Source organism: Oncorhynchus tshawytscha, linkage group LG31 (genome assembly GCF_018296145.1).
Source record: "Oncorhynchus tshawytscha isolate Ot180627B linkage group LG31, Otsh_v2.0, whole genome shotgun sequence".
NCBI classification, from domain to species: Eukaryota; Metazoa; Chordata; class Actinopteri; order Salmoniformes; family Salmonidae; genus Oncorhynchus; species Oncorhynchus tshawytscha.
In genome coordinates, this window is record NC_056459.1 from 4,013,109 (window position 1) to 4,036,280 (window position 23,172).

At 45.0% G+C, this 23,172-nt stretch overlaps 2 protein-coding genes across 2 annotated transcripts in view; one reads left to right on the forward strand and one right to left on the reverse strand.

The window, feature by feature from the left end:
- The window catches only part of LOC112229959 (CUB domain-containing protein 1), a 41,965-nt gene extending 31,237 nt beyond the window's left edge, over positions 1-10,728 (reverse strand). The window contains exon 1 of the mRNA XM_024396131.2: positions 10,640-10,728. The gene's annotated coding sequence lies outside the window, so the exon portion shown is untranslated. The remainder of the gene's footprint in view (positions 1-10,639) is intronic.
- Positions 8,104-20,728, forward strand: LOC112229961 (zinc finger CCCH domain-containing protein 13). Its single transcript, XM_024396132.2, has 3 exons — positions 8,104-12,420; positions 19,173-19,389; positions 19,672-20,728. The coding sequence occupies exons 1-3, from the start codon at positions 8,167-8,169 to the stop codon at positions 19,689-19,691; spliced, it is 4,491 nt and encodes a 1,496-aa protein (XP_024251900.2). The 5' UTR covers positions 8,104-8,166; the 3' UTR covers positions 19,692-20,728.
- The last annotated feature ends 2,444 nt before the right edge of the window (positions 20,729-23,172 follow it).

Consider the following 23,172-nt stretch of genomic DNA (forward strand, 5'->3'; position numbering starts at 1 on the left):
GAATGCTGAGCTGTAATCAATGAACAGCATTCTTACATAGCTATTCCTCTTGTCCAGATGGGATAGGGCCGTGTGCAGTGTGACGGCGATTGCATCATCTCTGGACCTATTGGGGCGGTAAGCAAATTTGAGTGGGTCTAGGGTATCAGGTAGGGTGGAGGTGATATGATCCTTGACTAGTCTCTCAAAGCATTTCATGCTGACAGAAGTGAGCACTATGGGATGATAATCATTTAGTTCAGTTACCTTAGCTTTCTTGGGAACAGGAATAATGGTGGCCATATTGAAGCATGTGGGGGACAGGGATAGGGATTGATTGAATATGTCTAAACACACCAGCCAGCTGGTCTGCGCATGCTCTGAGGACGCGGCTAGGGATGCCGGCCCAGACGGCAGCCTTGCGAGGGTTAACATGTTTAAATGTTTTACTCACGTTGGCCACGGAGAAGGAGAGCCCACAGGCTTTGGTAGTGGGCCGTGTCAGTGGCACTGTATTGTCCTCAAAGCGAGCAAAGAAGTTGTTAAATTTGTCTGGGAGCAAGGCATCAATGTTCGCGACAGGGCTGTTTTTCTTTTTGCAATCCGTGACTGTCTGTAGACCCTGCCACGACCACGTCTCGTGTTTGTGCCGTTCAATTGCGACTCTACTTTGTCTCTATACTGACTCTTTGCTTGTTTGTTTGCCTTGCAGAGGGAATAACTACACTGTTTGTATTCGGTCATGTTTCTAGTCTCCTTGCCATGATTAAAAGCGGTGCTTTGCGCTTTCAGTTTTGCACAAATGCTGCCATCATTCCACGGTTTCTGGTTAGAGAATATTTTGATAGTCACAGTGGGTACAACATCTCCGATGCACTTGCTAATAAACTCACTGAGTCAGCGTATACATCAATGTTGTTGTCTGAGGCTAACATATCCCAATCCATGTGATGGAAGCAATTTTGAAGCGTGGAATCCGATTGGTCAGACCAGCTTTGGTTAGACCTGAGCACGGGTGTTTCTTGTTTTAGTTTCTGCCTATAGGCGAGGAGCAACAAAATGGAGTCATGGTCAGATTTGCCAAAGGGAGGGAGTGGAAGGGCCGTGTATGTGTCACGGAAGTGTCACGCCCTGGTCGAAGTATTTTGTGTTTATCTTCATGTATTGGGTCAGGCCAGGGTGTGGCATGGGGTTTTTGTATTGTGGTGTGTTTTGTCTTGGGGTTTTGGTGTTGGTATTGGGATTGTAGCTTAGTGGGGTATCTAGCAAAGTCTATGGCTGCCTGGAGTGGTTCTCAATCAGAGGCAGGTGTTTATCGTTGTCTCTGATTGGGAACCATATTTAGGCAGCCATATTCTTTGAGTTTGTCGTAGGTGATTGTCCTTAGTGTCCTTGTTCCTGTATATGTGTTAGGTTACACAAGTATAGGCTGTTTCGGTTTTCGTTACGTTTATTGTTTTTGTAGTGTTTGTTATTGATTCGTGTTTTACGTTCGTTATTAAACATGGATCGCAATCTACACGCTGCAGTTTGGTCCGACTCTCCTTCACCACACCTAGAAAGCCGTAACAGAATCACCCACCACAAACGGGCCAAGCAGCGTGTCAACAGGCAGGAGCAGCCCAAAGAGGAGATGCGCAATAAGGATTTCTGGACATGGGAGGAAATCCTCGACGGGAGAGGACCCTGGGCTAAACCAGGGGAGTGTAGCCGCCCAAAGGTGCAGCAGGAGAAGAGGCAACAGGAGCAGCCCAAAGAGGAGGACAGTTATGGACTATACTTCTTGGGAGGAGATAGACAAGTGGGCGGTCGACCCAGGTAGAGTGCCGGTGCCCGCCTGGGATACGATGGAGCAGTGCGCAGAAGGTTATCGGAGAATGGAGTTGGCGAAGCAAGCACGGCGGCGCGGACGGAAGCCCGAGAGTCAGTCCCAAAAATGTCTTGGGGGGGGGCTCACAGGGAGTATGGCTACGCCAGGTAGGAGACCTGCGCAAACTCCCTGTGCTTACCGGGGGGCTAGAGAGACCGGGCAGGCACCGTGTTATGCAGTGGTGCTCACGGTGTCCCCAGTGCGGGTGCATAGCCCGGTGCGGTATATTCCAGCTCCGCGTATCGGCCGGGCTAGAGTGGGCATCGAGCCAGGTAAGGTTGGGCAGGCTCGGTGCTCAAGAGCTCCAGTGCGCCTGCACGATCCGGTCTATCCAGTACCACCTCCACACACCAGCCCTCCGGTGGTAGCTCCCCGCACCAGGCTTCCTGTGCGTGTCCTCGGTTCAGTACCACCAGTGCCAGCACCACGCATCAGGCCTACAGTGCGCCTCGCCTCTCCAGCGCTGCCGGAGCCTTTCTCCTCTCCTGCGCTGCCGGAGTCTTCCGCCTGTTCAGCGCAGCCAGAGCCTTCCTCCTCTACAGCGCTGCTTGAGTCTCCCGCCTGTTCAGTGCAGCCAGAGCTGCCAGCCTGCATGGAGCAGCCAGAGCTGCCAGCCTGCATGGAGCAGCCAGAGTTGTCAGTCTGCATGAAGCAGCCAGAGCTGCCGGCCTGCATGGAGCAGCCAGAGCTGCCGGCCTGCATGGAGCAGCCAGAGCTGCCGGTCTACATGGAGCAGCCAGAGCTGCCGGTCTACATGGAGCAGCCAGAGCTGCCGGTCTACATGGAGCAGCCAGAGCTGCCGGTCTACATGGAGCAGCCAGAGCTGCCAGTCTACATGGAGCAGCCAGAGCTGTCAGTCTACATGGAGCAGCCAGAGCTGCCAGTCTACATGGAGCAGCCAGGGATGTCAGTCTGCATGGAGCAGCCAGAGCTGTCAGTCTGCATGGAGCAGCCAGAGTTGTCAGTCTGCATGAAGCAGCCAGAGATGTCCATCTGCATGAAGCAGCCAGAGCTGCCAGTCTGCAAGGAGCTGCCAGTCTGCAAGGAGCTGCCAGTCTGCACGGAGCTGCCAGTCTGCACGGAGCTGCCAGTCTGCACGGAGCTGCCAGTCTGCACGGAGCTGTCAGTCTGCACGGAGCTGTCAGTCTGCAAGGAGCTGCCAGTCTGCACGGAGCCACCAGAGCTGCCAGTCTGTAAGAAGCCGCCAGAGCTGTCAGCCTACATGGAGCAGCCAGAGCCGCCAGTCAGCGTGGAGCAGCCAGAGCCGCCAGTCAGCATGGAGCAGCCAGATCTTTCAGTCTGCCAGGATCCGCCAGTCAGCCAGACTCTTCCAGATCTGCCAGTCAGCCAGACTCTTCCAGATCTGCCAGTCAGCCAGACTCTTCCAGATCCGCCAGTCAGCCAGACTCTTCCAGATCCGCCTGTCAACCAGATCTGCCAGTCAACCAGACTCTTCCAGATCTGCCAGTCAACCAGACTCTTCCAGATCTGCCAGTCAACCAGACTCTTCCAGATCTGCCAGTTAACCAGACTCTTCCAGATCTGCCAGTCAACCAGACTCTTCCAGATCTGCCAGTCAACCAGACTCTTCCAGATCTGCCAGTCAACCAGACTCTTCCAGATCTGCCAGTCAACCAGACTCTTCCAGATCTGCTAGTCAACCAGACTCTTCCAGATCTGCCAGATCTGCCAGTCGGCCAGGATCTGCCAGTCAGCCAGGATCTGCCAGTCAGCCAGGATCCGCCAGTCAGCCAGGATCCGCCAGACCACCAGCCAGGATCTGCCAGTCAGCCAGGATCTGCCAGTCAGCCAGGATCTGCTGAGACCACCAGCCAGCCAGGATCTGAGATCTATCTCCTGCCTGAGCTTCCTCTCACTCCTGAGCTTCCTCTCACTCCTGAGCTTCCTCTCACTCCCGAGCTTCCTCTCACTCCCGAGCTTCCTCTCACTCCCGAGCTTCCTCTCACTCCCGAGCTTTCTCTCACTCCCGAGCTTTCTCTCACTCCCGAGCTTTCTCTCACTCCCGAGCTTTCTCTCACTCCCGAGCTGCCTCAGTCCCGAGCTGTCCTTCAGTCCCGATCTGCTCCTCAGTCCAGTGGGGTTCTGGGTGAGGACTACTAGGCCATGGTCGGCGGCGAGGGTGGACTATCCAGGGACGCGAGGAGAGGGGACTAAGACATTGACTGAGTGGGGTCGTGGGTGTCGTGGGTGATTGTCCTTAGTGTCCTTGTTCCTGTATATGTGTTAGGTTACACAAGTATAGGCTGTTTCGGTTTTCGTTACGTTTATTGTTTTTGTAGTGTTTGTTATTGATTCGTGTTTTACGTTCGTTATTAAACATGGATCGCAATCTACACGCTGCAGTTTGGTCCGACTCTCCTTCACCACACCTAGAAAGCCGTAACAGGAAGTTAGAGTAGCAATGGTCGAGAACACTACCAGATCTTGTAGCGCATTCGATATGCTGGTAAATTTTAGGTAGCCTTGTTTTCAGATTAGCTTTGTTAAAATCCCAAGATACAATAAATGCAGCCTCAGGATATATGGCTTCCAGTTTACATAGAGTCCAGTGAAGTTCTTTCAGGGACGACGAGGTATCTGCTTGGGGTGGGTGACTATAATCAAAGAGAATTCTCTTGGGGGATAATGCAGCTCGGCATTTGATTGTAAGGAATTCTAGGTCAGGTGAACAAAAGGACTTGAGTTCCTGTATGTTATGATTGCACCATGAGTTGTTAATCATAAGGCATACACCCCCTCCCTTCTTACCAGAGAGATGTTTGTTTCTGTCGAGGCAATGCATGAAGAACCCAGGTGACTGTACCGACTCTGACAACATATCCCGAGTGAGCCATGTTTCCGTGAAACAGAGAATGTTACAATCTCTGATGTCTCTCTGGAAGGCAACTCATGCCCTAATTTCGTCCACCTTGTCTAGAGATTGGACATTGGCGAGTAATATGCTCAGAACCGGTGGATGGTGTGCTCTCCTTCTAAGTCTGACCAGTAGTCCGCTCTGTCTGCCTCTCCTGCGGTGACGATGTTTTGGGTCAGCCTCTGGGATTAGATCCCATGTCCAGGGTGGTCCGAACAAAGGATCCGCTTCGGGAAAGTTGTATTACTGGTCGTAATGTTGGTAAGTTGACGTAGCATTTATATCCAATAGTTCTTCCCGGCTGTATGTAATAACACTTGAGATTTTCTGGGCTAACAATGTAATAAATACATTAAAAAAAGAATTACTGCATAGTTTCCTAAGGACCTGAAGGGAGGCGACCATCTCTGTCAGCGACATCTTGTTCATTTTATTTGTAATGGAAGTGAGAGTCATGATCAACAGCTATCTCAGGAGAATCAAAGAGTTGGAATACAAACTAAATATACAAGGAGCTCCAAAAGTATTGGGATAGTCAAAATGTTTGGTTGTTGTTTTGGCTCTGTACTCCACTTTGGATTTGAAATGATACAATGACTATGAGGTTAAAGTGCAGACTGTCAGCTTTATTTGAGGGTATTTTCATACATATCGGGTCAACCGTTTAGAAAGTACATCACTTTTTGTACATTGTCCCCCCCCCCCATTTTAGTGGATTTAAATTTTATTTATTTATCCAAGAGTATATTTTATATCGCCTATGAACATAATGTGACATTTTACATTCCACCAACAAGTGCAAACTGCTGTTCCACGCGGTATTTTTGTGTCAGAATTTGATTATCAGTGCTGCATTCTGCTGTTGTCTTTCGTTTCGTTGTTTTTGTCCAATTCTTTTGCTATGCCCCCCCCACACACACACACATTCTGTCACATTTTGAATGTCTTTGTTTTATCCTTTTCTCTCCATAATCCTTGTTTTATTGCGCTGTGCCCTTGATATATCCTTTGTGTTGCAGTAATTGCTGCTGTAAATCAATGTAAGAGGACTTGAATAGCTGAATTCATTCCAGGGGATTCGTTGTATTGTCAACATGGATGATCGAAAGGAGAAGTTATTCATTGTTTCGTTATTTTATATAGATTTAATTACAATAACAAAACAAACATGGATACATTTAAGATATTGCACTGGAACAAATGATAAGCAACTACAACAAAATGTCAATAAATGCAAGCAGTAATACATTTCAAATCAAATGTTAGTCGTGAAACGCTTACTTACAAGCCCTTAAACCAACAATGCAGTTATGAAAAATCCCCCAAAAATTAAGAAATAAAGTAACAAATAATTAAAGAGAAGCAGTAAAATAACAATAGCGAGCCTATATACAGGGGGTACCGGTACAGAGTCAGTGTGCGGGAGCGTTGTACATGTATTTTTTAGAGTTACTTTAACTTTGATTTAGGCTCTTAACATTGATGTAGTCTAGGCTATTCTCTTATGCATGATTCCTCAACTGTCTGATCTGGGCTAACTACTGTAGCTGAGCCTGAAGATTATCTTACATAACAGACTGATTGATTTCCTGAGCATGTATCCTAGTGTAGGCCACTTTGATGTTATCCAGAATTTACGATGAATTCCACCCGGGACGACGGGTTGAAGCTTTTCACATCACATCGGGTAACTCTCATCACCTCACTCCTGACTGTCAGCATCACGGTCTGACTGCGGTGACCCCCTTCTCTCCTTATTTCCTCTCTCTCTCTTCCAATTAGTGGGACGTAGGGATGAGGGGTGGGTGACCGGCAGACCGGAGTCTTCTTTAAACGCCTTTTATTAGGTCGGCCAATATGGTGTGTGCCACTAACTCCCCTGACGGGATTTAATGTAATTATAGGATTACAGTTGTCGGACAGCACTGCAGCCGGGGAATATTTTCTACCAATGGAGGTGTTTTAAGTGAATATACACTTATTCACTGCGAGGTCATCTTTAAATAACGGAACCATATAAACATTATTAATCCTGACTTTTTGACATCGATTAATCAACTACATCGGAAGCTAGATACAGAACAACCTTCGAGGTAGTATCTCGAGCGCATTACGCACGACGGGAGGTACACAGTCGCTCTTCATTCAGAAGATGAAAACTCTCAAACCGACACAGAGGGGGATATAAAGCATTACTGCGGAACACCAAGGATTTGGTAAGTTTGGAGGACGATTTTTTAACATCCTTTGCACCCAGGTTTAAAACAAGGAGTGCGAAATTGTGGGGAACGTTTGGAGTGCAAACGTACAGCTATGTGCAGAGGCATAGTGTGCATGTTACAAACCTGTTAAGGATGTGACCCTTTTTTCAATTTTCGCCTAAAATGGCATACCGAAATCTAACTGCCTGTAGCTCAGGACCTGAAGCAAGGATATGCATATTCTTGATATCATTTGAAATGAAACACTTTGCAGTTTTTGGAAATGTGAAATTAATGTAGGAGAATATAACATATTAGGTCTGGTAAAATATAATACAAAGAAAAAACATAATTTTTTTGTACCATCATCTTTGAAATGCAAGAGAAAGGCCATAATGTATTATTCCAGCACAGGCTCAATTTCGATTTTGGACACTAGATGGCAGCAGTGTATGTTACAGGTTTTAGACTGATCCAATGAACCATTGCATATCGGTTCAAAATATTGTATCAAGACTGCTCAAATGTACCTAATTGGTTTATTAATACATTTTCAAATTTCATAATTGTGCGCTCTCCTCAAACAATAGCATGGCATTATTTCAGTGTAATAGCTACTGTAAATTGAACAGTGCAGTTAGATTAACAATAATTTAAGCTCTAGCATTTTAACCCCATTCCTGAAAGCTAAGACTCTCTGGAACATGGACATGCCTTCTGTTTTCCTCTATGATCAATTTGTCGCACATAAGAATGTAGTTGAATAGCCCTGTCATGGCCCTTCTAAGGACAGCCGTTCCATTCCCTGTTTTAATTAAATGATTCAATTTGTGCAAAATGATGGAATTCACATGCCATTTCTGTTGGCACTGAAATCTCTCCATAATAACTATGCGTCGATGGTATGTTAAATTTTTACGATTAGGGAAAGTAACCATGAAGCCTGTGTAAAATGTAATCCAGTAAATAGGCTACGTGGTTGAGTTACATAGCCTCTATACATGATGTCATAGAAATATACAAAGTAGACCTGTTAGTAAGCTACATTTCAATAAAAACATCTATTCGGATTTGAAAGCAAAGTGAGTCACAAGGAATATGCTATACAAATTAAATCACAACATATGGTTATTATATTTTTTATGAACATCTTGCTATGTCCTTTTTGACAGAACTGTTGCCAGAGCATCAAACGAGAGGACGATTAGGAATCTTGCCAAAAGCAAAAGCTCTTCTCTGTTATGTCTGTCTCCTCTTTACCGGAATGGAAACAACTCCTGCTGGAGCGAAAGAGGAGGGAGGAGGAGGAGCGAGAGAAGAGAGAAAAAGAGGAGGAGGCCAAACTCGCCAGCATGCCTGTTTGGAAGCGAGGGATCATCCAGAGGAGAAGAATGAAACAGGAGAGTTTCGGGGACAAGGAAAGAGAGGGCCCCCTCCAAGTCAAGGAGTGCAGGTCCCCTTCTGATGCTGTGAGTGACCCAGACAGTGCTACACTGGTGCAGCTGGGAAGTGAATCACCACTCAACCCAGACGTCACAGGGCCTTGGCTGGATGAAGAGTCTAAACCGCAGAGTCAGGTGTTAAGGGAGACCATCACCACTGTCCAACAAAATCCATTCATTCGCACGCATGGCGGGTTGAGAAGGGGAAGAGAAGAAGATATGGCTGGGGAGATGGGCCACGAGAAAGGGAATGAGCAGGAAATAGAAGTAGGGAGAGAGAGGGAAAAGGAGAAGGAAAGAGGCCATGTCAAAGGTCATGATGGGGAGTCTGGGAGGGGAAGAGATATAGAATTAAAACTACAGCGATACAGGGAACGGAGTAGGGGCAGAGAAAGGGACAGAAGTGCCGGAAGAGAGACAAGCCGGGACACCGTGAGAGACAGGGAAAGGGAATGCCTGAGAGGGAGAAAGGAGGAGGAGAGGGAGGAGGGAGACTCAGATCCTCAAAACCCCAAGTACCCCCATCCACTAGTCCCAGGCCTTCGTACCATCAGAGCAGACAACATCATCATTATTGAACAGGACAGAAAGGGCAGTGATGAAAGGAGGGGTAGAAGGAGAGAGTGGGAGAGGGAGGTGATGGAAGAGGAGCAGGAAAAGAGAGACATAAAGATGGACCTCAAGGAGTTTCTTTCTGGTGGAGGGAGTGTCCGAGCATCAGTGGGATTGGTAATTAAACCCTTAGCTGGCACTGAGGACTGCAGGAGTAGAAGTCTAAAAGGGGCAGGCAGGGAAGGAGATGGCAAAGAGAAGGAAGAGAGAGAGGCAAAGTGCAATAAAGATGGAAGAAAGGACTGTGAGAGGGGGCTGGAGAGAGAGGTGGCGTGGTTGATGATGAAAGATAAAGAGAGGGAGAACTTGAGGGAGAAAGACCGACCACGAACACACACAGTTTCAGAACAAGAGAATAGGAGATGTGGTGAAACAGATGACAGTATCCACAATGAGAGAAGAGTTAGGGTGAGTGAGCTGCTGAGTAAATTTGGGGAACATACAAAGAAATTCAGGGAACATCCAAAGCCCCCGTCCCGGTCTAAAAGCTCAGATTGTTTCAGCCGGCCTGGCAGGGACAGAGACAATTTTGGTCTGGACAAGGACAATGATGGAGACAGGAGAGGGGAGGAGAAACATGCAGGATTCAGGGGTGTGCCCAAGCGGTCATTCAGCTTCTCTGACCAGGTGATATGCACAAAGGAGAATGGCATGCAGGATGAGGGGAACCATGATAGGAAGGTGGTGGAGAGGACATGTTCAGACAGGAGGGTGGCACCTCGGGGAGATGTAGTGGAGGGGGAATGGTCAGAGAGGGGAGACAAGCAGGGGGGCTGGACCCGGTTTTCAGATAAAGAGCGGGTGGGGAAGCATAGAGAGGGATTCATAAAAACAGACAGGGAGGAAGAGGGGCAGCCTGAGAGACAGCCTGCGTTGGAAAGTAGCACAGGGAAAGAGACTGACCATGGGGTCGAGATTGTAACACAAGTGGAGTTAGAATATCGGAACACGGGGACAGAGGAACTAACACAGAATATGTGTGAGGAGGCAGGGTTTAAAAGGGCCTCAGTTAAAAACACAGAGGCCTCATTTGCGCAAGGAGTGCCCATCAAACACTATGGGCGAGAGAGAGCAGTGGAAAGAGAGGTAAAGCGAATGACAGAAGAAAGAGAGAGAGGGATGGAGAGGGCGAGGAGCACAGAGAGAGAGGTGGTTGGAAGACAGGCAGAACCTCAAGTGAGGGACAGAAGGGGGTCAGCCATTAGAAGAGGATCAGACGCAAGGGATGCCAAGAGGATGTCAGAAGTAAGGGACTGCACAATGTCAGTTGAAACAACTCAGCAAAACTGTGTGATCACCCTCTCTGTAGACAGAGCCAGTCCTCCTCAGTCTGTCGAAAGCCATTACAGACGTGTCTCAGCATTGACAGAGTGTTCAGCCACCTTGCTCAGTGCTGTGGCACACAGAGGAACAGATTGGCGTAGTAGTCAAGGAGCGCCGGGGAACCATTCAACCCAGTCAGCACTATCACAGCACACGGGGGATCTTATCAACAAGACAGGGAGAGTCGGAGAGACAGCCAACGAACTTGACAATCACACAGGGACCCAAACATTAACTCAGGATCGCAAACGTGTGACGAGGGAGGACACAGAGAATGTGAGAGGGAGCAAAGCTTACAGGGTGCCAAGTGAGGTGAGCAAGGAGAGCGTACACTCACCTGGCACACACGTGCACAGTCACGTCTGCCCCGAAATGTCCGTCCAGGAAGTGACCCCTGAGTCTCCCAAGTCTCCAAAGCACATTGCCTCAGTTGGAATCCCTCCAACGTCACTTGAGCGACACATACCCAGGACAGTGTTCTACGGTGCGGAGGAGGTATTAGAGAACAAAAGGCCAAGCCTCCAAAGCGACGACGACCAGAGCTGCGAAGGAGAGGGAGGGAAAGGTGTGGAGAGGAGGGATAGTTGGAGGATCGGCAAGCCTTTGTCTCGTATCGAATCCCTGCGAGAGAAAATCCGGCAGAAGGAGAGGCTGAGGAACACGGAGGGAGCGGTAGCAACGGGGGATGATGGAGATGCGACTGAGGGAATGAAAAGGGCTGGGACTAGAAGGGTTAGAAGAGCTTCAAGTTCAGATATGTGTGATGAAGGAGAGAGGGGGAACGAAATGGGGCGAGAGAGACAGAGACAGGAAGGCTCTGCACAGCAGACAACATCCACTCAGTTTTACGTCACACAGGAAGCGAGCGTGTCAAAAGCCGACCCTGAGCTTCCTGTTCCTCTCTCATTCTCGCAATCTGTCAAAGGAGAGGAAGAAAGCGATCACACGATCGAGAGAGAGGAAGATCCAATAAAACATGTAGTAGATGAGTTACGGTGTGACAGGGGTCGGCAGAGAAAACAGGACACCAGAGGCAGAGGAGGAGAAGTAGCAGAGGTTAAACTCTCGGGGGAAGAGGACAGGTTGCATTATCTGCCTCCTTCACCCTCTCCTTCACCCTCAGACTCTTTCTCCCCCTCTCTTGCTGAGATGAGCCGGATTTATAACCTGAAAACAGTGGGGTCCAGGACGGCGGTGTGCATGAGTGAGAGGACCGTGGATAGGCCTATCCCTATACATACACCCAACGTACAGTCCCGCATATCAGCAGAACAACAGGAGCCAAGCAGTCTGGAGAGATCCGTTGGGATGCTGACACAGAAGCAGCTGTGGGGTGGTGGTGGGGCATCTGGAAATAAGGCCTCTTGTGATGAGAATTCCGGACTTCAGAAAATACAGCGTCAGGTGGAACAGCTTCAGTTGCGAGAACAACAGGAAGTACAGAGACTATCACACGACGACAACGCAGCACAGTCGACTTTTAGTAAAAAAACTAATTTGAAAGCTAAAGCGTCTGAAGCTCAGCAAAGCACAAGGATATCACACAACCAGCCCAATAAGGAACCTCAACAGATGCATCCGAGGCAAAAGGACCAGCAAACACCTCTAAATCCCAGAAAATGTCAGTCTAATCCGCAGTTGCACTCTGAAAGGCCTCCTCAATCCAATCGTGCCCGATCCATTACCATCAACTCCAGATCTCTCCTGACCCCCTCTCCTGAGAACTCATTACACCCAGACCAGGGAGTCCCACCCAGCACATCATCCTCCCCATGTTCACCCTCCCCACCCCAGTCCCCCTCCGTCTCTCCCTCTCCTTCGCCTTCTCCGATCCATTTCACCATCAGAACAGGCTCTGGAGGCCAGCAGGCCAAGAGGGGCACCACCATCACCATCACCCCAAGGAAGCCTGTTGGAGGGGCAGCCGTGGAATCGGTTTCAGTATCCTCAGGACCCTCAGTCAAGACGTCTACCAAGTCCCAGATGCCTGTCCTAACCGAGATAGTAGAGAGAGGCAAGAAGAGATACCCCACTACGGAGGAGATCGAAGTGATCGGCGGATATCAGAACCTGGATAAGTCTTGCCTGGTCAAGACTCCCAAAGGGACTCCCAAAGGGGTGAGTGTAGTGGAGTCATATGCCTGCAAATTGTATTGATGATGTATCAAATGTATGTATAAAGCCCTTCTTGCATCAGCTGATGTCACAAAGTGCTGTACAGAAACCCAGCCTAAAACCCCAAACAGCAAGCAATGCAGGTGTAGAAGCACAGTGGCTAGGAAAAACTCCCTAGAAAGGCCTCTTGTAGTGATGATCATATCTTGTAGTGATGATCATGGATCCTCTCCCCTAAGGTTGGATTTAATAAAGACCAAAAAACAAACAAACAAAAAAAATGGCAGAAAATGGCTTCAATAGACTATCAATATGTTATGGGTGTACTGTGACTATCAGAAAACTTCACCTCCTCCCTGCCTGCCTCCATTTGACCCCCCCCATCATCATGTAGAATCCCCTTTCGCTAGCATTAGGACATCCCGTTTGATTGCACTGAGGAGTTAGAACACGTCGACTGAGCTAAGCCTGTTAAAGCCTTATCAAGCACGACATCATGATTCTCAGCTGTAAAGTAGCCTACTAGTAGCGGTGGCTCTGGTCTCGTTTAGTAATAAACTAATTATAAACCCTGTATAAATCATTTGTTAGGGTAACTGTAATGTCTAGTGCTAACAGTCTATTTCAAATGAGCATTCATGTAACACTTGAGAGAGCAGAAAAAGTGGAGAGGAAACCACAATGATAGAGCCACTCAGCCAGAGCACTCCTCCTCCTCCCTATCTCTTTCTGTCTGTCTAACTTGAAGTTTTGCAGAGAGGAGCTATGTGGGTTGTGAATCAATCGTCACTTCTTTCTGTTTCATCTAGAAAGACAAGTTATCCCACAATAGATGAATTGCCCCCCCCTCCCTCTCCCCATTGCAACATCCTTTTTGTGCAATGGAATGAAAACAGTCGGAGCAATAGCCTGTTAGAGAGAGGTTGCTTCAGAAATGGCTCCCTATCCCCTACAATGGCACCCTATCCCCCATGGGCCCTGGCCAAAAGTAGTGCACTACATATGGAATGGGGCACCATTTCAGACACGGGCAGAGTCTTTTGGAGTACTTTAATTAGGACACCTCCATAACAAAGTGGCTCATCAGAGCAGAACTAAAGACCAGGCTTGGCAGTCTCCCCACACGAATGGAGCTTTAGAATGGGAAGAACGGGAAAGTTAAAATGGGATACCTAGACAGTTGTACAGCTGAATACCTTCAACTGAAATGTGTCTTCCGCATTTAACCCAACCCCTCTGAATAAGAGAAGTGCGGGAGTCTGGTGTAATCTGTTTATATAGCGAGGTAGACGAGAATATGCATATTTAGAGCAATTACGGTATACAGTATACACTGAGTATACAAAACATTAAGGACACCTGCTCCTTCCAGAGACATAGACTGACCAGGTGAATCCAGGTGAAAGCTATGATTCCTTATTGAAGTCACTTGATAAATCCACTTCAATCGTTGTAAATGAAGTAAGAGACAGGGTAAAGAACCATTTTTAAGCCTTGAGACATTTAAGACATGCCATTTAAAGGGTGAATGGGAAAGACAAAATAGTTAAGTGTCTTTGAACAGGGTATGGTAGTAGGTACCAGGCGCACCGTTTTTGTGTCAAGAACTGCAATGCTGCCGGGTTTTTCACGCTCAACAGTTTCCCGTGTGTATCAAGAATGGTCCATCACCCAAAGGAAGTCCAGCCAACTTGACAGAACTGTGGGAAGCATTGGATTCAACTTGGGCCAGCATCCCTGTGGAACGCTTTCGACACCTTGTAGAGTCCATGCCACGTCAAATTGAGGCTGTTCTGAGGGCAAAAGGGGTGGTTCCTAATGTTTGGTATACTCAGTGTATATCTATTGTTAAATACTTAGACCTTTATGGTTTATGTACTGTACTTTACTCAGACAGCATGACTTTTAATATAAAACACTTTGCTATTGTATAGGCATTTAGCTTATCAGCCACTTTTTTTCATCTAATTTTCTGTACATAATGCAAGATGCTACACAGATCCTTGGCCTGAGTCACACCATTGCATTACAGGTTACTTCCTCTGACAGATCTTGTCTTTCAATGAGTCTGCCCTTGTTGCCTTTCTGACAAGTCTTCCTTTGTATTTTCCTGTTTCTGCTGAGTTTGTTTTGCTGCATTGGAATTTTGGCAAACACTTTTGACAACGTTGACCTCTTGGCATATGACAGCAGCATTTGCCAATGTCATGCTTCCAAGTCTTGTTGGAAATCTAGGCTAAGGAATTAATGATTGACTTGTTCATTCAGCCATGGCAGTAAAGTTGAGGAAGCTCTCACCATGTTTATTGTATAGTTTTCGCAACATCGACTATTGATACTGTCCTACTGTAACCTAATTTCCCATTTAAAAATTGTCATTGGGCCCATATTTGGTGCGATTGAAGAGGAACAGTCTCTCATTTGTCAGTGAAACAGGAGGGTGGGGTTAAAGAGAAGTGGAGTGAGGGGAAACTCAACAACCTTGTGACTCCCTAGCCGAGACACAGCATGACCGAGTCCCAAATGGCATCCTATTCCTTACTTAGTGCACTACTTTTCACCAGGGCCCTATGGGCCCTGGTCAAAAGTAGTGCACTATACAGAGAAAAGGGTGACATTTTGGACCCATCACTGGATATTTCCTCTTTCAGGCCTGTTCACTTCCTCTGAACGATAAGAGACAGAGAAATAGCAAATATAGGGGGGTAAGATGTCTATTTCACCAGCCACATTGGCAGGTGGTCAGGGCTACATAGTGCGAGCATTTCACTTGCATTTGTGAATAAAAATAGTCAAGTATGATCACATTTATAGTAAAATAAGTACACTGAACAAAAATATAAATGCAGCATGTAAAGTGTTGGTTCCATGTTTCATGAGCTGAAATAAAAGATCCCAGACATATTCCATATGCACAAAAAGCTTATTCCTCAAAAATCCCTGTTAGTGAGCAATTCTCCTTTGCCAAGATAATCCATCCACCTGACGGGTGTGGAATATCAAGAAGCTGATTAAACAGCATGATCATTACACAGGTGCAGCTTGTGCTGGGGACAATAAAAGTCTAAAATGTACAGTTTTGTCACACAACACAATGCCACAGATGTCTCAAGTTTTGAGGGAGTGTGCAATTGGCATGCTGACTTTAGGAATGTCCACCAGAGCTGTTATCAGAAAATGTAATGTTAATTTCTCTACCATAGGCCTCCTCCAACGTCATTTTAGAGAATTTGGCAGTACGTCCAACCGGCCTCACAACTGCCGACCATGTGTATGGCGTTGTGTTGGCGAGGGGTTTACTTATGTCAACATTGTGAACAGAGTGCCCCATGGTGGCTGTGAGGTTATGGTATGGGCAGGCATAAACTATAGAAAACGAACACGATTGCAATTTATCGACTGCGATTTGAATTGCAGTCGATACCCGGGGTAGGTTGTGCCAAGAGACCACTTTTTTTGGACAAGCCATGTTTTCAAAACTATTATGTTCACATGAATTCTGATTATTTCCAGGGATGCACAACATCCTATTATATCCACATAATTTTACATAATTTTACTTCCTCATGAAGCCATCTATTTTTTGAAGTGCACCAGCCCCTCCTGCAGCAAAGCACCCCCACAACATGATGCTGCCACCCTCGTGCTTCACGGTTGGGATGGTGTTCTTCGGCTTGCAAGCCTCCCCCTTTTTCCTCCAAACATAACGAGAGTCATTATGGCCAAATACTTATATTTTTGTTTCATCAGACCAGAGAACATTTCTCCAAAAAGTATGATCTTTGTCCCCATGTGCAGTTGCAATCCGTAGTCTGGCTTTTTTATGCCGGTTTTGGAGCTGTGGCTTCATCCTTGCTGAGCGGCCTTTCAGGTTATGTCGACATAGGACTCGTTTTACTGTGGATATAGAGACTTTGTACCTGTTTTCTCCAGCATCTTCACAAGGTCCTTTGCTGTTGTTCTGCGATTGATTTGCACGTTTCGCCCCAAAGTACGTTCATCTCTAGGAGACAGAACGCATCTCCTTCCTGAGCGGTATGACGGCTGTGTGGGCCCATGGTGTTAATACTTGCGTAGTATTGTTTGTACAGATGAATGTGGTACCTTCAGGTGTTTGGAAATTGCTCCCAAGGATGAACCAGACTTGTGGAGGTCCACAATTATTTTTCTGAGGTCTTGGCTTATTTCTTTTGAGTTTCCCATGATGTCAAGCAAAGAGGCACTGAGTTTGAAGGTAGCCCTTGAAATACATCTACAGCTACACTTCCAATTGAATCCAATGATGTCAATTAGCCTATCAGAAGCTTCTAAAGCCATGACATAATTTTCAGGAATTTTCCAAGCTGTTCAAAGGCACAGTTAACTTTGTGTATGTAAACTTCTGACCCACTGGAATTGTGATACAGTGAAATAATCTGTCTGTAAACAATTGTTGGAAAAATGACTGTCATGCACAAAGTAGATGTTCTGACCGACAAACTATAGTTTGTTAACAAGGAATTTGTGGTTGAGGGGTCGAAAAACAATTTTTAATGACTCCAACCTAAGTGTATGTAAACTTCTGACTGTATATTTTTTAGAAAGAATATTATATTTCCCTTGATGTAGTGATGCTGAAAGTAAAAAATTGCTCGACATACCCCACTCTGCCCAAAATACATTTTGTGTTTGAAAGAATAAATTATGCAGTGTTGTTTATTGAACGACTATGCTGTAGGATGTGGATTATTCCTCATCATGACTCCATTTCATGATAATCAGTGCTGTAACTGAATGGACAGATACTACGACCGATCTTCCAAGTACATCCAAACCTAATTGGATGCATTATTATACTTACTTCCATTTACAAAATAGCCCCCAACACTCTACTCAACCAATTGGATGCAGTCTATCACAGTGCCATCCGTTTTGTCACCAAAGCCCCATATACTACCCACCACTGCGACCTGTATGCTCTCGTTGGCTGGCCCTCGCTTCATACTCACCGCCAAACCCACTGGCTCCAGGTCATCTACAAGTCTCTGCTAGGTAAAGCCCCGCCTTATCTCAGCTCACTGGTCACCATAGCAGCACCCACCCGTGGCACGCACTCCAGCAGGTATATCTCACTGGTCATCCCCAAAGCCAATTCTTCCTTTTGCCACCTTCCTTCCAGTTCTCTTCTGCCAATGACTGGAACAAACTGCAAAAATTACTGAAGCTGGAGACTCATATCTCCCTCACTAGCTTAAGCACCAGCTGTCAGAGCAGCTCACAGATCACTGCACCTGTACATAGCCCATCTGTAAATAGCCCATCCAACTACCTCATCCCATACTGTATTTATTTATTTATCTTGCTCCTTTGCACCCCAGTATCTCTACTTGCACATTCATCTTCTGCACATCTACCGTTCCAGTGTTAAATTGCTATATTGTAATTATTTTGCCACCATGGCCTATTTATTGCCTTTACCTCCCTTATCCTACCTCATTTGCACACACTGTAAATAGACTTTTTCTACAGTATTATTGACTGTATGTTTGTTTATTCCATGTGTAACTCTATGTTGTTGTAAGTGTCAAACTGCTTTGCTTTATCTTGGCCAGGTCGCAGTTGTAAATGAGAACTTACTCTCAACTAGCCTACCTGGTTAAATAAAGGTGATTAAAAAAAAATTCACCTGCATCAATCTCACCCACTCAGTCCACACTGAGTAATGAGAAAACCCCCCAAAATTGTTTCCTTTGTGTCAGTTCGGGACCTAATCCTGTAATATACTCATAGCGGTTAAGCACAGCTCTCCTTTACTATAGTCGTCCTGCTGTAACCCTTTCGTAGCCTATTGGTGCTTCCTGGCCACCTGTTGCTCACGTTGCTGAGACTGTTTGACGTCAGCTCCACCGAGCACCGGCATCATCTTACAGAGGGGGGTGACTTACGCTCTCCTCGTCATCCTTGTTCAGATCCTCTGTCTCCCCCCTCTTCAATCCCAAGGCTTCCTTGTCATACAGTATATCTTTCTCTCAAACTAGACCGAGGTACCATTCTCATAGACAGTGGCTGCCCCACATCCTGTGTAAGACATTTTTACAAGTATTTGTAAAGGTTCCGATGTGACTGTGGTGATTAGCGATTGGCACAGTGTGCTTCCTTTCTTCCTCTCTCTCTCTCTCTCTGGTTCTCTGTCTCTCCTCCATGTTCTCCCCTGCTGTGTTAGCCTGGGTCAATCAGTTCAGTCAGGGATTAACCTTCTGGGCCTGAGCTTGATTCGTCCAACGTCTCTCACACCAGGTTGTTATCAGGAGTGTATGGTCAGTCAGTTTGTGGTGAATATAAATGCACTACGGTATAGATGTACTACACCAACCTGTAATATAACGTACTATAACAACCTATAATATAATGTACGAGGCAGGGGCCAGGTTTTCCTACTGTTCGGTGCAGGCAGCAATGTTGTTTACACCAAAATAATCTCTCATATCCGTGTTAAGTAACAAATTGTAGGTTACATACATTTTTGTCAGGAAGGGTCTGACTCAGTGCAACTTAATCATGCCGTTTTAATGGGTGCCTTCCACATCACCCTTTCATACTAAATAAGGGAAACACAGGGAAAGTACAGGTTATTTTTTGCTATTAATTGTTCTTGAAGCATGTCCATCCTGATTAAGTAACACTGCAATGTGGTCAGGCTGTCTGTAAGGGTGTGTCTCTATTGGTTGCACTGTACTAAGCCTCTCTCCTGTGTCTGTCTTGTCCGCCCCCTCCAGGAGAAGGTGTGTTTCGACGAGACCCAGCTGGAGCAGGTTTTTGAATACCCATCAGAGGCCTCTATGATAGCCTTTACCCCCTACCCCATACCAGGTCAGGAGAAAGGGAAGGAGGATGAGGTGCAGGAGGAAGAGGAGGAGGAGGAGAGAGGGGTGTTTGTGTCCGGGAGCAGCAGGAACGTGGGAGCAGCGGCTGGCCTGAGAGTGCTGAGAATAGGTCAGTATATGTCACTCCCTTCCATTTAGCTGAATACCTGCATACACAGGGTGTATTCATTAGTGCAAACCGTAGCAAAACATTCTGCAATGGAAAACTTTTTGCAACAAACCAAGCGTTTCTTATTGGAAGTTCAGCTTAGTCCCTCTCCGTTTTCGTCCATTTGCATCCGTTTGGTTCCTAGTGAATACACCTCTCAGTTAGTCATGAAATGTGGTTGTCCATTCCATACCTGTCTCTGAATTGTGTCTCATAACTCCTCTTTATCTCTCCATTTTACAGATGAGTCTTGCCATCGGTAGATGTCAGCTCGCCAAATAGCCCAAGTGATGTTTCATATTAGATTTTTGTTTCCTGTATTTTGTTTATTTAAAATGATATAATTAATGTTGGTAATCTTTTTTGATGTTCAATGTTTTATTTTACTTAGGGTCAGGGACTATTGGTTTTGAATTTTAAAAATGATGGTTTTGAGCAGTTTATGAGTTGAATGATGGCGCATGTAGCGGAACCTGACTGGACTTTTTATTTTACTTCTCTATTTCAAGGTAGAAGTGCAAAGGAAATATGAAAGCACAGTACATTTTGTAGCCTATAAGTTTGAATATATAAAAGTGTATTTTTACCATCAGGTGTGTACTGTTGGGTGATGATCACATGTCAATGCAAGTTAGTGGATTACTACAAAAGTATTGTAAAAGGGTCCGGTCAGTTTAGTTTTATTTAGCTTAGTTCAACAACACAATGGCCCTACTGTATATAAACGTTGCATCAGCACTGTAACGATTCAGGCTGCATTCCCTCTAGGGCACTACTTTTGACCGGAGCCCTATGGGCCCTGGTCAAAAGTAGTGCACTATAAAGGGATTAGGATGTCATTTTGGATGTATTCTCAGTGACGCTTATATCATCTGGTCCCTGTGCCTGCTTGATTTGCTCATACAGATGATATAAAGATTAGGTGATCCACAAGTCCAAGATACATTTTGAGTCTTGTGAACATCCCTCATCTGTACAGTGCCTTCAGAAAGTATTCATACACCTGGACTTATGCCACATTCCGTTGTGCTAAAGCCTGAATTCAAAATTGATTAAATATATTTTATTTCTCACCCATCTACACACAATAGCCCACAATGATAAAGTGAAAACATATTTTTTTTATTTTTAAATTTGACGTCTAATTTACACGTATTCATTCACACCCCAGAGACAATACATCCAGCTCTTTCAAGTTGGTTGTTAATCATTGCTAGAAAGTCATTTTCAAGTCCTGCCATAGATCTTCAACCCTATTTAAGTCAAAACTGTATCTAGGCCATTCAGGAACATTCAATGCCGTCTTGGTAAGCAACTCCAGTGTATATTTGGCCTTGTGTTTTAGGTTATTGATTCAGAGGGAATGGGTTAAATGCAGAAGACGCATTTTCGGTTGAATGCATTCAGTTATGTAGATATCCCCTTTCCCTTATTGTCCTGCTGAAAGGTGAATTTGTCTCCCAGTGTCTGTTTGAAAGCAGACTGAACCAGGTTTTCTTCTAGGATGTTGGTTGTGCTTAGGTCTATTCCGTTTAATTATTATTATTATTTTTAAACTCCTTAGTCCTTGCCAATGACAACCATATCCATAACATGATGCAGCCACCACCATGCTTGAAAATATGAAGAGTGGTACTCAGTGATGTGTGGTGCCTTATGGCAAACAGGATTGCATGTTTTGGGATATCTTTATTCTGTATAGGCTTCCTTCTTTTAACCTTTATTTAACTAGGCAACAGTTCACTCTGTCATTTAGGTTAATATTGTGGAGTAACTACAATGTTGTTGATCCATTCTCCGTTTTCTCTTATCACAGCCATTCAACTCTGTAACTGTTTTAAAGTCAGCATTGGTCTCATGGTGAAATCCCTGAGCAGTATTTTCTATTAAATTGTAAAAAAATAATAATAATAAATTACAAACATAATTCCAATTTGACATGAAATGGGGTATTTTGTGTAGGCCAGTGACACAAGATCTCAATTTTAAATGCAGGCTATAACACAACAAAATGTGGAAAAAGTTGAAGGGTGTAAATACTTTCTGAAGGCACAGTAGTTTCTGGCAAACCATGGCTATATGTAACATGATGACAATTCACTTTTGTTCAATTACGGTTTCTGTTTCAACCACAAACTGGATTTAAGTGAGACTTAATGCACATGATTGAAAAACCTGAGGATACATTATGTAATGATCACCATTACAAGTTTTGATTTTTAACCACTAGTGGAATTAATGTGGTAGGATGAAAAACAGTAGTCTATGTACTGTATCTATAGTACTTTGACTGTATAGTTTTGAATGGAAAAGGTATTATGTTTGGGTCTCTGGTGTTATTATGTAAGACTACAGCACATGTGTGATGTGGGTGAAAAACAAGGACCATGATTTTCAGACATTTAATATATAGAATGGTCCTTTGGAGTATGGATTGTTAACGTATATTTGACATTTGTATATAAATGCATAATTGACCAATAATTAATCAAAGTTGACGGTTTGGCCTTACCCAGGTCTCCTTTAAGACTCCCTAATGTTTTATCTGTAGGTGCTACAAAGAAAACATTGGTGTCATAGGAAGCTTCACCGCTTGCTTTGTAATATGAGAAGCATTTTGTTTTCAATAACAATATTCTTATTAATTTATGAATATTGAAAAAAAAAAATTGATTTAGCAAACTGTTGAACGTAATATTGTTGAACGTAATATACTCTACGGACATATCAAAGTTCTAGAGTGGGATCTCTGCTATTTTTAGAGTTATGATCCAATTTGTAACAGAGTGAAAGTGAAAATGGATTCAAAATGGTCACCCTCTTCTGGTGATTTGCCGGATGTACAATACATGAAAATATTAGCCAAATTCAAATGGTATATTTCAATATTTATGTTTATATTTTTCAATATTCATTAATTAATAGGAAAATTGTTATTGAAATCAAAATGCATCTCATGTTGCAGAGCAAGCAGCAACGCTTCATATTACACCAAGTTTTGCTTTATGGAGTCTTAAAGGAGGGTTATATGGCAACTTGTATTATTTCTCAATTAAGCTTTTAGATACAAATGTCAACAATACTTCCTCCAAAAGGACCATTCTATGGATTAAATGAAGTGAAAATCCCCCAAATCATGGTCTTTTTTTTGGTCCTAGTTCGTGACAAATCACCCACATCCAAAATAAGGGCACAAATGTTATCATGGTTCCATGAGATGCTGTAATCTCAATTTTAGGTGCTCTTTTTTACGTGAAAGAATCTATCTGAAGAATATCATATATATGGTATATATGATTTATGCTCCCATGTGTGCAATTTTGATACTTTGTTTTATTCTTTCTGTTTTCAATTGCGGTCAAAGAAGCTGGCTTCAAGAGAGAAAACACATCTAATAAATGATTTGAAATTAAAAGTGTCATGATGGGTTGTGTAGATGTGACTATGCATACATTTATGTTTCAATTATATTTTGTGAGTATGAGATATTATTATGTCAGGGCCAACATTGTTCCTGTTCCCAAGAAAGCTACGGTAACTGAGCTAAACGACTACCGCCCGTAGCACTCACTTCCGTCATCATGAAGTGCTTTGAGAGACTAGTCAAGGACCATATCACCTCCACCCTACCTGACACCCTAGACCCACTCGAATTTGCTTACCGCCCCAATAGGTCCACAGACGACGCAATCGCAACCACACTGCACACGGCCCTAACCCATCTGGACAAGAGGAATACCTATG